The 15,281-nt window shown below is 48.9% G+C and overlaps 1 protein-coding gene across 12 annotated transcripts in view; it reads right to left on the bottom strand.

Moving 5' to 3' along the window:
• The window catches only part of FRMPD1 (FERM and PDZ domain containing 1), a 187,862-nt gene that overhangs the window by 41,148 nt on the left and 131,433 nt on the right, over positions 1-15,281 (bottom strand). For all 12 annotated transcript variants that reach the window (XM_017350594.3, XM_051843921.2, XM_051843912.2 and 9 more), the window contains one exon: positions 6,961-7,065. In XM_017350594.3, coding sequence (XP_017206083.2) covers positions 6,961-7,061 — 101 coding nt within the window. In that variant the 5' untranslated portion in view covers positions 7,062-7,065. Of the gene's footprint in view, positions 1-6,960; positions 7,066-15,281 lie in introns of those variants that run through there.

Here is a 15,281-nt window from a genome sequence, read left to right as displayed (position 1 = left end):
TGCCCATTACTCCAGCCTCCGAAACTAGGACATTAGGTCTTTGTGATGTTCTTGTTCCAGCCAGATAGTCTCCTTTGAGTTCCTAAAGTGCATTGTCTTTGGATAAGCTCTTCCCTCTGCCTGGATAGCTCCCCTGCTGCCACACACACACTCTAGAGCCCACCCCCACCCCCACCGCCCTGGCCCACCTCCTCCATCTTCTGGTGGAGCTATCTCCATCTGCTTGTCGCATCCACAGAATCAAGTGCCCCTTTTGGAAACGCCCCCCTCCCCCTTGTTCCTAACAACCAGCATGGTCTCATGTCCTCTCTACACTGTGGTCAGTGAGGCAAGAACGGCCTATTTCTGGTCGCACGGCTGAACTCAGAGCCAGCCATGGAGCAAGACTTCATAAGCGCTTGGCGAACAAAGGAACAAACAAGCCCGGCCGCAGGGTTTCAGCAGAACCCTTTGGATGACGATGATGCTGACGATGGCGATGATGCTGATGCTTTTCAAACACGTGGGCATCAGCGAGCTGACGTCTCCTGCGTGCAAGGGCGTGTTCCCCAACAGCAGTGCACAAGAGAGGCCCCGCAGGGTGCACTGCAGCCCTGGACAGTGTCAGTGGCTCTGACCCAAAGGCCACGCTCGAGCTTTTGTTTGGAATGGGATTACCTACGTAAACGTCCAAAGTGCAGCCTCTCCGCACAGAGCACATTTAATATTTGACTGCACACGGAAGGAAGCCATGCCTGGGACAAAATTCCCTCCTCTGAAGCATCTGACAAATCTCAAATGAAGCACTGATCCAAAAACACACGCCTGCTGCCTCCGTAATGGTTTCCAGCCATGACTCCGAGGCGAGTTCTGAGCTCTCACACCGAAGCCTGTAAGACTCGCAGCGACACCCACGAAACTGCCAGGGAACTGAATGGACCCGAAGGTCCAACCAGAACATGGGAAATGTGTCGTGAAGATGTGGGCTATTTCCGTATCCTACAGGTCGTCAGTTCACGTTTAGTTGATCAATAACACCGGAAAAAAAGACCAGGTAGGAGTGGGTTCTGCTGCAGAGGCCCTCTGGCTTCGCCTGGGCTCACCAGTGTGTTGGGAAAGACGTTTTGCTTCTGCTCTGTCACAGTGAAGAACTCACCTCCAGGTTCCAGCTGGCTGTGGGGAAACTACTTCCCGTCTATGTTTAAACACTGCATGGTGATCAGACTGAATGATGTGAGAAGCCAAATCTGGCATCAAATGGATTTTGTAATTTAAAGTCTGTTCCAAGAAAGCAGAAATAGAGGCAGTGGTCTATTCTAGAAGGCAGTCTGGCTCATGGTTGTGAGCACGGGGATACGCTTGTGACTGTGACAACCCCCCCAGGGGGACATGTGCATGCCTGTGTGTGCACGTGTATGCATGAGCACACATGTGGATGTGTGTGCCTGTATGTGAATGCCTTGTGTGCACAAATGTGCATTGTACGCCTGTGTGTACTGGTGTGAGTGCCTGCACGTGGGTTTGTTTATGTGCCTTATATATTTGTGTGTAGACATGTACATGTGTGCTCGTTAGTATGAAGATTCCTGGTAAGTTGAAAAAAAAATCTCCTTTTCAAGCCCTGAGGATAAAATCAAACAATTAGATCTTGCTGTGTAAAACGAACATTTCTATGGGCCAGTGTTGTGGGATAGTGGGTGAAGGCACTGCCTGCAATGCCCGTGTTCCATAGGAGTGCTGGTTCGTGTCCAGCTGTTCCACTTCTGATCCACCTCTGGCTAATGGCCTGGGAAAAGCAGCAGAAGATGGTCCAGATACTTGGGCCCCTACACCCATGTGGGAGACCCAGAAGAAGCTCCTGGTTCCTGGCTTTGACCTAGCCCAGTCCTATCCATTGAATTCATTTAGGGAGTGAACCAGCAACAGATGGAAGATCTCTCTCTCGCTCTTGCTCTTGCTCTCTCTCGTGCGCGCGCTCTCTTACTATAAGAGCCCTTAATCTATAAAGTTTGTGGACCTTCTATTACATGCTTTGCACTCTACCAGGGCGGAGGATACTTTATCAAACAAGACAGCCATGCTGCTTGGTCTCATACAGGCTGGGCAGGCTGGGCGGAGACGGTAGAATGGACAGGAGGAAGGAGAGTAACGATGGGAAGGAAGTCAATGTGCGTTATTCCACCATGCGATGAGCGCGTAACTACCCTGGAGGGAACAGTCACAAGCATGAACCCACTGAGCCTTGGCCGGCCAGGAAAGGCCTCTTTTTGAAAAGAAAAAAATTATGTACTTGAGAGAAAGAGAGAGTTTCTACCCACTGGGCCACTCCCCAAATGCCCACAATGACCTCTGGCTGGGGCTGACCGGGAAGCCAGGAACTCAGTCCAGATTTCCCATGCGGTGGCAGAAACCCAGTCACCCAAGCCATTACCACTGTCTCCCAGGGTCTGCAGTGGGAATCACAGGCCAGAGCCACACATCAAACCCAGGTGCTCTGAAATGGGATTGGGCATTTTAGCCAGTGTTAATGGCTAGGCCAAACATCTGCTCTGGGAAAGGCCTCTCAAAAAGGGTGATGCTTAAACTCAACCTGAAGGGTAAGGAGCTGTCATTAAAACTGGAAGAAAAGGCCGGCGCCGTGGCTCAATAGGCTAATCCTCCACCTTGTGGCGCCGGCACACCGGGTTCTAGTCCCGGTCGGGGCGCCGGATTCTGTCCCGGTTGCCCCTCTTCCAGGCCAGCTCTCTGCTATGGCCAGGGAGTGCAGTGGAGGATGGCCCAGGTGCTTGGGCCCTGCACCCCATGGGAGACCAGGAAAAGCACCTGGATCCTGGCTCCTGCCATCGGATCAGCGCGGTGCGCCGGCTGCAGCGGCTGCCATTGGAGGGTGAACCAACGGCAAAGGAAGACCTTTCTCTCTGTCTCTCTCTCACTATCCACTCTGCCTGTCAAAAATAATAATAATAAAAAAAAAAAAACAACAAACTGGAAGAAAAAAAACTTCTGTCCCTGAGACGAGAAAGAGTGTGACTAGGTCCAGGAACTGAAAGGAAGCAAAACACAGGGGAACAGTAAGCAAGGAAGCAAGAGGAACAAGTGAGGCTGGAGGGTCAGGCTGGATCAGACCGGGAAGGGACTTGTAGGCCATGGCACAATGGTGGGTGGGCTACCGAATGGCGTGGCTACTGTGGAGTTGGAGATGGGAGCTGATGGGAGCCACAGGAGCATTTTACATTTTGAAAAGTCCACTATGGCTACAGAGTGGAGAACCAGCCTGGAAAGGCAAATCCTGAGTGACCACAGCAATGCCCACTGGGACACAGCAGTGGATGGATTGGAGACACGGTTGAAGGCCAACTGACAGCAGCTGCCGACAGGGTGGACGTGAGGGACTCGAGCACTCAGGCTGACTCTTGGATCTGCTACTTAAGCAACTGGGTGGTAGGTGGTACCATTCACTCTACTCCTGGGAAATGTACTTATTTACCCCCAAACTCAGTATTTTCAATTCTTGGCCATTTTCAATCAGGACCCCAAGAGCCCAGCTTGTGCCAAGACTGTGGGATTAGAGGTGAGAAACAGTTTAAACAGGGCTACATGTGATTCACTGTAGGAACACATACAGAAATAATATCTTTGGGCAGGTGCTGTGGCTTAGCGGATAAAGCCACTACCTGTGGTGCCGGCACCCAATATGGGCACCAGTTCAAGTCCCAGCTGCTCCACTTCCAATCCAGCTCCCTGCACCTGGGAAAGCAGCGGAAGATGGCCCAAGTGCTTGGGCCCCTGCACCCACATGGGAGACCCAGAAGAAAATCCTGGCTCCTGGCTCCTGGCTTCAGATTGGCCCAGCTCTGGCCATTGCAGCCATCTGAGGAGTAAATCAGTGGATGGAAGATCTCACTCACTCTCTGAAACTCTGTAACTCTGCCTTTCAAATAATGTCTTTCACTGGAACTGGCAGGAACCTTTTAATTGTTTTCTTCTGATTCTCAAGCATATGAAAAACAAAACTCTTTAGGCACATGGAAGGATTTCAATGGCATTAGCCATCAGGGTAATGCAGTTCAAAACCACAATGAGATCTCACACCCACCGTCCCTGCCCCTACGATGGCTACAAGCAAAGATACAGAGAACAGCAAGCATTGACTCTGGAACAGTCACACCCTGCCGGTGGAAATGTACAACAGCGCAGTTACTTGGGGAAAGAGTCTGGCAGCTCCTCAAAAGACCAGAAACAGAATTGCCACACAACCCAGCTAGTCTCCTCCTAATTATACACCCAAGAGAGCTGAACGTGTATGTTCAAACAAAACTTTCATGCAAATATTCATAAAACCACGATTCATAGTAGTCCCAAAGCGGAAACAACTCAGATGCTCATATATTATTTGGGCTTATGTATCAACCCCAATGTTTATGCTATGTCAGCAAATGAAAATGTTATACCCACAAAGGAAATGTCCCATCATGGAATATTATCTGGCAATGAGACGTGATAGGCTGACCCATGCTATAACACAGCCAAGTGCAGAAGCCAGTCAAATACAAACCACATAGAGCACTATTTATGTGACATATCTAGAGTATGCAAACATATAGAAATGGAAAGTGGGTCCATGGTGACCCTGTACTGGAGATGGGGCACTTGGGAGTGACTGCTAATGTACAGGAGTTGCTGTTCATTTAGAGTATCGAAAGTGTTCTAAAATTAGATTGCAGTGACAGGTGCACAATTCTGTATATACAAATATTTATACTAGAGGTCACTGAAGTTTGTGTACTTTTTAATTTTTAAAATATTTATTTATTCTGTTTGAAAGGCAGAGTTACACAGAGAGAGGGAGAAAGAGACAGACATCCTCTGGTTCACTCCCTAAACAGCTGCAACAGCTGGGGCTGGACCAGACCAAAGTCAGGAGGCTGAAACTCCAGCCAGGCCTCCCCCATGGGTGCAGGGGCCCAAGCACTTGGACTGCCTTCTGCTGCCTTCCCAGGTGTATTATCAGGGAGCTGAGTGGGAGAGTGGAGCAGCTGGGACTCAATCAGCACCCATACGCGGATGCTGGCATCACAGGTGGCAGCCTAGCCCACTGTGCCACAACGCTGGCCCCATGTGCACTTTGGGTGAATTTTATAATGTGAGAAATGTATGTCAAAAAAGATGCGGGGGGACTTGCTAGAGGGCCATGTCATCTTCTGTTTACATTCTGTGAGAGAAGCACAGTGTCGGAGGATTCCAAGGTTAAATATGGAGGCCACATCAAGTTAAACAGGTCTCCTCCTGCAGGATTGCTTAGAGCCTTGGCTTTGTAGTCTGTGCACCAGGAGTCGGGGGGTGGGGTAGGAGTGGGATGGAGGCTGCCTTCTTCCCAAACATGTAGCCACAGAAGCTCATTCTGTGGGGCAGCCTCATCCAGGAATGGGCTTTGCAGAACCTGCTTCGGAAAGCAATATACACACTTTCCCACTCATTTCACAAGCACTGCCTGACCACACGCAATGTTCCCGAAACTCAATCGCTCCTGAGCTACAGAGATGACGTCAATACTTTCCCTGATGTCACAGAAGGTGGGTCTAGAAGAAGCAAAAGGAATGTGCTCACATAAGTGGAACACAGCCGGAGGAGCACAATACCAACACAACCAACCAAAAATACTACGGGGCCCAGAGCAGGCACTATGGTGCAACAAGTTAGGCCACCACTTGGACACCCACATCCCGGATGGGAACAGCTAGTTCGAGTCCCAGCTACTCTGCTTCTGATCCAGCTTCCTGCTAAAAGCACCTGAGAAGGCCGCAGGTGATGGCCCATGGACTTGGGTCCCTGGCTTGGAGTTCTTGGCTCCTGGCTTCAGCTTGGTCTAGCCCAACTGTTGTAGGCATTTGGGGAATACACAAGATCTCTCTCTCTCTCTCTTCCTCTCTGTCCTTCTGCCTTTCAAATAAATAAATCTTTAAAAAGAAAATTCTATGGGGCCCTGTGGAAGAGATTAATTCTGACTACAAAGTGGAGAGCAACTCATGGGAGACCCAGAACTTCAGGCCTTCAGTCTTTTTTGGGGGGCTGGGGGGAATCTAGACTCCTAGAGCTGGCAGGAGGGGTTGTGGCAAAGGAGCCCAGGCCCCAGGAGTCCAGATGAAGAGGCGGTGCTTACAGGAGGAGAACAAGGAGTTTGCTTTAGCAGGAACATAACAGGCATGAAGCTAGGTAGTAAGACAAATGGCTGGAAAGGAACACAGCTTGATCATGAAGGGCCTGGAAATGTCAACCCAAAGGATGTTTAATCTCCAAGCTGTAAGAAATGGGCACCCCTCAAAGGAGGGGCTGTGAGTGCTCTTAATTGACATACTCTTGGAGCCTCGGTGGCTTCATCTGTGAAATGGGGTCCATGCTACCACCAGCCTTCTCCCACCCGAGCCTGTGAGGACCAAAGAACTTGGCCACGGGCAGTACAGCCCTGGGTAAAGTCCGCTAGAGAGCAGCGCGACAGCTGTTTCCAGCTCCTTCGGAAGACTGTGTCTCACAGGCACCTGACACGTGATCTCTTGTCTCCGGATGGAGGAGCCAGATGGGAATCTGAGACAGAAACTGGGCTCTTTGCAACAGAACATATTTTGAAGTTCTCTCGTAGCAGGAAATCAGATCTGTATTTGATTTCATCTTATTTCGTGCAGAATGAAGCAGGGACTGGGAGGAAGGCAGAGCTGCTGGAAACAAAGACAGGGAAGGAGCAGAAGCAGCAGCCTGCCCGCCTCTCGCCTCTCGCACCCAGGACGGGGCAGGGCTCCGCGTGTGTGAGCGAGAGCTGAAAGGCGTGTGCACACCAGCGTGTGTTTGCACGTGTGCGCAGTGCTTCTGCAGTCTGTGATTGGGGGTTGAGGGTGTCTGGGGGCGGGGGTATGAACAAAGCCAGCCCGGGCGGCCACCCCTCCTCTACCGTTGGAGATAGCAACCCTGCTGGGCCAGGAGCCTCACCGGGCGGAGCTGTCCCGCGAGCGCCGCAGCCATCTCGCCACCATCTGTTCTAGCCGGTGTGCTCTCCGCGTCTGGAATACGCTGCTTTCCAGCTCTTCCATTTACCTGAAAGGAACAAGAGTGTTTAAAGCAGCCAGCGCACACACGGAGAGCATATTCTGACAACCTAGTGGGATGTGGCCTGTATCTGCCCAGTCTAAGGCGCGCGGAGGTAGTAACTGGGGCTCCTCTCCCTCCTGAAGTCACCCTGAACTGTGAGGGGTCTCCACGCCCACCGCAGAAGCAGCTGCAACAGCTCGGCCCCAAACAGCGCATAGCCTTGTGGCCAGCAGACTGGCTTTGACAGTTCAAGTTTTCTTCAGTTTCATGACTGTGTCCCAGAGTAAGAAATACATCTGACTGTGTGGCACTGGGCCCAACACTCAGCTCCGTACCCCTGGGCAAAGCAGTCCAGTTCTGCCGGCATCAGGAGCTGCACGTGCAGGAACCGCTGCTTCACCACTCCCCGCAGATCCTTCTGGGTCCTGCGGCTTTTGCTCAGTATCTTATACTTAATTTTTGAATAGGTAATTCACTTGTATAATTCAACACCAGCCTATAAAAACAGATGTACAGTGTCTGTGCAGTGCACATAAAATATGTGAAGAGGGTAGAGGTCATATTAAGTGTCCTTACTCCTGGGAGTGGGGAGAGGAGAGAGAGGAGAGAGAGAGAGAGAGAGAGAGAGAGAGAAAGAGATATCACTCCTCTGTCCTTACTTGCCCCCGGTTCCCATGTCCACACAGAAATCACTGCTCTTATCCTCTATTTGTTCTTCCAGAGTTTCTTTATGCCTACACAAGCAAATACAAATATGGATTTTTGCATTTGCTCTTTACATAAAGGGTAGTACACCATAAACTTCATTTGGCACCACACTCTTTTCTCCTTAGGATTTACAACCTGCGTATTTTTTCACAACACTACACAGAATTTCTCATTGTGTGTGTGTGTGTGTGTGTTTTTTTGATAACTACGGAGTATTCCATTGTAAGATTGTACCAAAATTTAAAAAGTACTTCTCTGTCGATAGACACGTGGGTTATTGCCAATTGCTTGCTATTATAAACAATACTGTAATGAGTTATGCCACACATATATCATTTCTGTATGCTTGCAATTATGTATCTGGATAAGTTCCCAAGGATTAAATTGCTAGGTTAAAAGTTTCATGCATCTGTGCTTTGATAGGTATTGTCAGGTTACCAAGAAAGTATGCATGTGCTTGAAAGTGCTGTTCCATAAATCAATGTGTATTGATATTTTTTGATAGTCCATCTCACTTTTAAAAACATTCATCTTAACCCACCAAATTAATTTCTTTTTTTAAAAAAGACTTATTTATGGGGGCCAGCGCTGTGGCTCACTGGGTTAATCCTCCGCCTGCGGCGCTGGCATCCCATATGGGCGCTGGTTCGAGTCCCGGTTGCTCCTCTTCCAGTCCAACTCTCTGCTGTGGCCCAGGAGGGCAGTGGAGGATGGCCCAAGTGCTTGGGCCCCTGCACCCGCATGGGAGACCAGGAGAAGCACCTGGCTCCTGGCTTCAGATCGGTGCAGCGCACCGGCTGTAGCAGCCATTTGCGGGGGTGAACCAACGGAAGGAAGACCTTTCTCTTTGTCTCTCTCTCTTACTGTCTGTAACTCTGCCTGTCTAATAAAAGAAAAAAAAGATTTATTTATTTATTTGAAAGGCAGAGTTACACCAAGGGAGAACGGGGTGGCTGGTTTGATCCTGGCTGCTCCACTTCCAATCCAGCTCCCTGCTGGTGTGCCTGGGAAAGCAGTGGAAGACGGCCCAAGTGCTTAGGCCTCTGCCACCTATGTGGAAGATCCGGAAGAAACTCCTGGCTTCTAGCTTTGGTCTGTACAAACTGGCCATTGCAGCCAGTTGGGGAGTGAACAAGAGAATGGATGATCGCTTGCTCGCTCTCTCTCTCTTCCTGTCTCTCCCTCTCTCTCTTTGTAATTCTGCCTTTCAAGTAAATAAAATCTTTTTAAAAATTTGCAAGAATAATACAGACAGCTCCCACATACCCTTCCTTATTCTCCTTAATGTTAACATCTTATATAATCATTACATTTTGTCAACATTAAGGAATTAACATTGATGCCCCATTATTAACTATAGAGTATATTCAAATGTCACCAGTTTTCCTGCAATGTTTCTTTTTTGTTTCAGAATCCAATCCAGGATACCACAGCACATTTAGCTAGCTTAGTGCAATTTCAATTGTTCAGGAGCATAAAAAAAAGTTTCCAATGGACATCAGTTCTGGCTGGCAAAAACAACATAAGGTAATAATACATTCTTCCTTATGAATGTTCAAGTAAGCATACTGTTAACCCACAGAATCCTGCAGCAATCAGCAGGGTAGGAGTGGGCCGGACTACAAGGAAACAATACTAGCCAGGGTGCGTGGAAATGGAGATACAGGGCAGGTATTTGGCATAGCGGCTAGGCAGCAACTTAGGATACTCACATCCCAAATCCAAGTGCCTGGGTTTGAGTCCCAGCTCCACCCACTCCTGATTCCACTCTGGCTTTCTGCGGACACACGCCCTGTGAGGCAGCGGATGGGGGCTGGGCTACTTGATTCCCTGCGGTCCACATGGGAGAGCTGAAGGGAGGAGCCTGGCCCAGCCAGCCCTTGCTGCTTCTGCAGGCACCTGGGGAGTCAACTAGCAAATGGGAGATCTCTCTCTCTCTCTGTCTGTCTCTCTCTCTCTCTCTCCCTCTCTCTCATCAAATAAAATAACTTTTCTAAAGCATGAAAATAGGAATCCCAAACTAATCACTTTGAAAAATAGAGACTTACATTTTTCTATCAAATGGAAGCCAAATATGAAATAATAGGCAAAAAAGGCTAACATGGACATGGAATGAAACAAAAAAATAAGCTCCATTCAGATGAAGGCATGTGTCCATCTAGCTTTATTCTACAATGAGGACATCAGACCTGCATGATGCCCTCAGTTCCAGGCATCTACTTCCTACAAAAGTAGGAAGTAGAATAATAGAAAGTGGGCATTTAGCAAATAGCGCTTATGATGCCCACATCCTATCCTGGAGTGCCCAGGTTGGATTCCTGGTTCTGGCTCCTGACCCCAGTTTCCTGCTGGTGCAGACCCTGGGAGGCAACAGTGATGGCTCAAGGAAGTCTCACCGCTGTGGGAGATGTGGACTGAGTTCTTGGCTTTTGGATCTGACCATGGCACAGCCCTGGTCATTGAGGTCATCTGCAGAGTAAATCAGAGGACAGAAGATCTCTCTCTTAAATTAAAAGCAAATTAAGTTAAAAATATAAAATTAATAATAGAGAGACCATTTAAACTGGTGAGTTGAAGCGCTCCCCAAATAGTCGCAATAGCCAGCCTGGGCCAGGCCAAAGCTAGAGGAGCCAGGAGCTTCTTCTGGGTCTCCCATGTTGGTGGCAGGTATTTAAATACTTGGAGAAAGCATCTCCTGCTGCTTTCTCAGGCACATTAGCAGGGAGCTGGATCAGAAGTGGAGTAGCGGGGATATGAACCAGTGCCCATATGGGATGCTAACATCACAGGTGACAACCTAGCCTGCTATGCCATACCTGCCCCTGCATATTTTTTTTTATTAAAATCAGATATTACACTTCTCTCATTTGCAATATCATGAACATCATTCCTTACTAACATTTAGGCATTTACATCTTTATTTTAAGAGGCTATATAGGCACTGATGATGCTATGGCGTAGTAGGTTAGGTCTTTGCCTATGGTGCCGGCATCCCATGTTGAGTGCCAGTTTGTGTTCTGGCTGCTCTACTTCTGATGCAGCTCTCTGCTTATGGCCTAGGAGAGCAGTGGAAGGTGGCCCAAGTGCTTAGGACCCTGTGCCATGTGGGAGACCCGGAGGAGACTCCTGGCTCCTGGCTTCAAATCAGCCCAGCTCTGGCTATTGTGGCCATTTGAGGAATGAGCCAGGGGATGAAGGACCTTTCTCTCTGTCTCCCCTTGTCTCTGTGACTTTGTCTCTCAAATAAATAAGTAAAAATATTTAAAAAAAATCAAAGGCTATATAGTATAATTTTCTCTGATCATAATTTATTCAATAAATTTATCATTGGACATCTGTGTGGTGTCCGATGCTTCATTATTATAAAAGCTTTGTGGGGCTGGTGCTGTGGTGCAGTGAGTTAAAGCCCCAGCATGCAGAACTGGCATCCCATATGGGTACCAGTTCAAGTCCCAGCTGCTCCTCTTCTGATCCAGCTCTCTGCTATGGCCTGGGAAAGCAGTAGAAGATGGCCCAGGTCCTTGGGCCCCTGCACCCACATGGGAGACCCAGAAGAAGCTCCTGGCTTCAGATCAGCTCAACTTTGCCATTGCGGTCATTTGGGGAGTGAACCAGCAGAATGCAAGGTCTCTCTCTGTGTAACTCTGTCTTTCAAATAAATAAAATAATTCTTAGAAGAAAAAAAAGCCTTCCAACAAACACCTTCATTCATGACAAATTGCCACTTTGCTGCGATGTTCTTAGGATAAGTTCCTAGGAGTGAAATGATTGGATCTAAGTATACGTTCATTTTCAAGAATTTGGATGCATATGGCTAAACTGCATCCAAGAAAGTACTTCTTACACTCCTGCCAGGACAAACCTTTGTAAACAATGAATATGGAAAATAGCATCAAGCTATTGGCATATACAGTAATATTTAACATATATTTTTAAAATGCAGAAAAATAAACATGACACATACTCCCATCACACTAAGACCATAAAAAACAAGCCTCCTCCTTCAAGCGTCCAGTGCGCCTCTCAGGGGTTAGCACAGGTAAATGCTTGGTGGTATTCATGCCAACTGTGGCCAGAAGTTATGCAGGCCTCTCTTGTATACGGTAAAATATCTCTTCTGTGAAAATAGGATCAGGTTACACCAGTGGTCTGTATTTTGTGTTTTTAAAAATTTATTTGGGAGACAGAGAGAAAGCTCTCATCTGTTGGTTATTCCCCAAAGGCCTGGGACGGCAGGGGCTAGGCCAGCACTGGGCCTCGGCAGGGGCTGAGAACCGCAAACTCAATCCAGGTCTCCCACAAAGGTGACAGGGGCGCAGCCACTTGAGCAAGCACCACTGGCTCCCAGAGTCTGCATCGTTAGGAAGCTTGGGTCAGGGACGGAGCCCAGGCACTCTGACGGGGGTGAAGGCATTCCAACCGGGCAGCTTCACCGCTAGGCCAATGCCTGCCCCCGGTTTTTGCAATTTCTCCCCTGTGAGGGCATCACGGAGGCCTTTCCAGCTCAGAGCTCATTACATTTTAATTTGAAGTTTATTTGGTTACCAGCACATCTCAGCATTTTTCATGAGTACTGGTCTTGTTTTGGTTATTTTCTTGTTTTTCCTTATTTCTCTACGGTATAGTTGGTCCTTTCGTTAATAATTTTTAAGAGCATTCCTTTGCCAGGGACACGCAACCACATCTTATTTCTGTGAGACTTACTCAGGGAGTCAAGGATACAGGCTCAAGTGCTGTCACACACAGGCACTAACTAGAGAGGACAGAGGGCACACGTCTAGCAAAGTCCACAGGATTCTGTTTCCAAACACCAACTGCCTAGGAAGGCCCACTGTTCCACTGAGCCAGCTGATAATCCCAGGATGTGGATACCAGCTTGATCTGTGTTATATCAGAGCATCATGCTTCCAGGAGTCTAAGATGGTAAAGAGATTTTATTCGCCAGATTAATTAATTTATTTGAAAGGCAGAGTTACAGAGAAAGAGGGAGGGACAGAGAGAAAGAGAGATCTTTCATCTGCTGGTTCACTCCCCAAATGGCCAGGATTAAGCCAGGAGCCTGGAACTCCATCTGGGTCTCCCACGTGGGTGGCAGGGGACCAAGCACTTAGACTGCTTTCCCAGGTGCATTAGCATGGAGTGGGATTGGAAGTGGAGCAGCCGGGACTTGAATTGGCGCTCATGTGGGATGCTGGTATGACGGGTCGCTTAATTTACCATACCACAATGCCAGTCCCTGTACAGACTTAAAGCCAACTTCAGGGGCCAGTGTTGTGGTGTAGCAGGTTAAGTTGCTGCTTGCAATGCCAGCATCCATATTGGAGCTCCAGTTCAAGTCCTGGCTGCTCTGTTTCTGATTTAGCTCCTTGCTAATGTGTCTGGGAAAGAAAAAGATGGCCCAAGTGCTTGGGCCCCTGCACCCACGTGAGAAACCCAGATGGAGTTCTAGGCTCCTGGCTTTGGCCTGGCCCAGCCTGGGCCATTGCAGCCATTTGGGGAGTGAATCAGCAAAGGGAAGATCTGTGTGTGTGTGTGTGTGTGTGTGTGTGTGCACGCACCCTCTCTCTGTAACTCTCCCCTTTTGAATAAATAAATTAAAAACAAAATAAATTAAAAACAAAAAAACCAGTGACTTCTACAAAGACTCACTGAAAACCCAAGAGAATGATTAGTAGACAAAAACTATGATCATGGTTTACAAACAGCTCAACGGTCACCATGTCACAGAAATGCATGCCACATGATTCTAGGAGGCAGAGCTGGGATGAATGCGGGAATACCACGGACAGGAGACTCCCATTCAGGCTGAGGCAGGACCCACAGGTGTCCCAAGTTTTCTCAAGAATGAAGCTCTTTGTCATGGAAAGTATTCAAGCAGAGGCTGCATCATTAAACCCCGCCTGGGTGCAGCAGAGGGGACACACCAGTGCAGCGCAGGGACACTTCCACGGGGACATGGACCAGATGGCTTCTGTAGCTCCGTCCACCCCTGCAATCTGGGCTCTCCAGTAGATCAAGGATCAGGGAGCCAGGTAAGATAACATTTGTTGTGCTCTTTTTTTTTTAGAATATTTATTTATTTATTTGAGAGGTAGAGTTTTAGACAGAGGGGGAGAGACAGAAAGAGGTCTTCCACCCACTGGTTCACTCTCCCAGTGGCCAGAGCTGGGCCGATTCAAAGCCAGGAGCCAGGAACTTCTGCGTCTCCCACATGGGTGCAGAGGCCCAAGGACTTGGGCCATCTTCTACTGCTTTCCTAGGCCATAGCAGAATGCTGGATTGGAAGTGCAGCAGCCGGGACTCAAACTGGCACCCATATGGGATGCTGGCACTGCAGGTGGTGGCTTTACCCACTATGCTACAGCACTGGCCCCTGTGCTCTGTCTTGACATTCAAATGTCCACATCACCCAGAAGAGTTGAAAGTCCCAGAGTAACCGCAGCAGTGCAGAGGCAGAATGTTCAACCTCTACGGTGTCTCACGGTCTCACTACAGAGCCGCCAGGGATCCCAGATGTGCCCTGGAAGACTGAAGGCCAGCAAGCTCCTCTCTGCCTCTGGAAGGGCATCAGGCTGCAGTGGTTGCTCACGGGGACTGTCAAGATGCAATCTAGCTAATTGACTTCTATATATAAACATATAAGAACCTAACTAGAAGAATTAATTTGCATTCTATATCTAGGCTGCGGGCAAGCCCATGCCTTCATCCAGGGATCCCCAAAGAACAAACGAGTGGCTACATCAGCCAAGCCATTCAGAGTGCTCCCTGCCTCAGCAAGGTCTGAGCAGGAGGGTGTGATCTGCTAATGGTTTTAATATCAGTCTCTGGACTGCGGGGCTAATGGAAGAAAGTAAGAGCCCAAGATAATCCCCAAACATTCAAATCTTCTCTGCAATATCACTGCCAAGAAATCATGGAGGGTCTAATGGCTCCGCCTTTCCCAGCTGGGCCCGGCTTATTACAAAGTCTGTGGGCTCCTCCACAGCAGCTGGGCCCTCGGCCACTCCCACCACCACCACTCGGGAGAAATCAGTTCCCCCTTCTGCGCAAGCCCCTTCCTGGATCTGCACACAGATCCCAGCCTGAGCGTCCTGGGCTCCTTGAACAGTTGCTCGTCACAGGGGATCATTTGAGATCACCTTCCTCTGGGCACGCCCAGGGTCCCCAGCCCCAACACACTTCCGGTCGGTTGGTAGGTTGTCTGGAACACAGTGAGTATGAAAAGGCAAACCCTCTCAGGGTGGTAGTTGTCTTACAAGCCAATAGACAATGAAGGATAGGACCCTGCACAGGGGACCCGAGAGGTGACAACAAGTGATTTTGGGAAACTAGCACGTGCTATTGGGAAATGAGAGATGACAACAGAGGCAGCAAAAGTCAGAAGAGAAACTGAAGAGCCGAAACACACTTCCACCACGTCGGAGTCTTAAAGAGTGGGCAGCCACCAGAGTGAAGCTGTCAGATCTGGAATTACGTGAAGACGTTCAGCTCACGAATAATACGGGCTGGCAGGG

The sequence above is a fragment of the Oryctolagus cuniculus genome, chromosome 1, assembly GCF_964237555.1.
Source record: "Oryctolagus cuniculus chromosome 1, mOryCun1.1, whole genome shotgun sequence".
Classification (NCBI taxonomy): domain Eukaryota; kingdom Metazoa; phylum Chordata; class Mammalia; order Lagomorpha; family Leporidae; genus Oryctolagus; species Oryctolagus cuniculus.
Note: the sequence above shows the minus strand (reverse complement) of the source record. Positions and strands in the feature narration are given on the sequence as shown.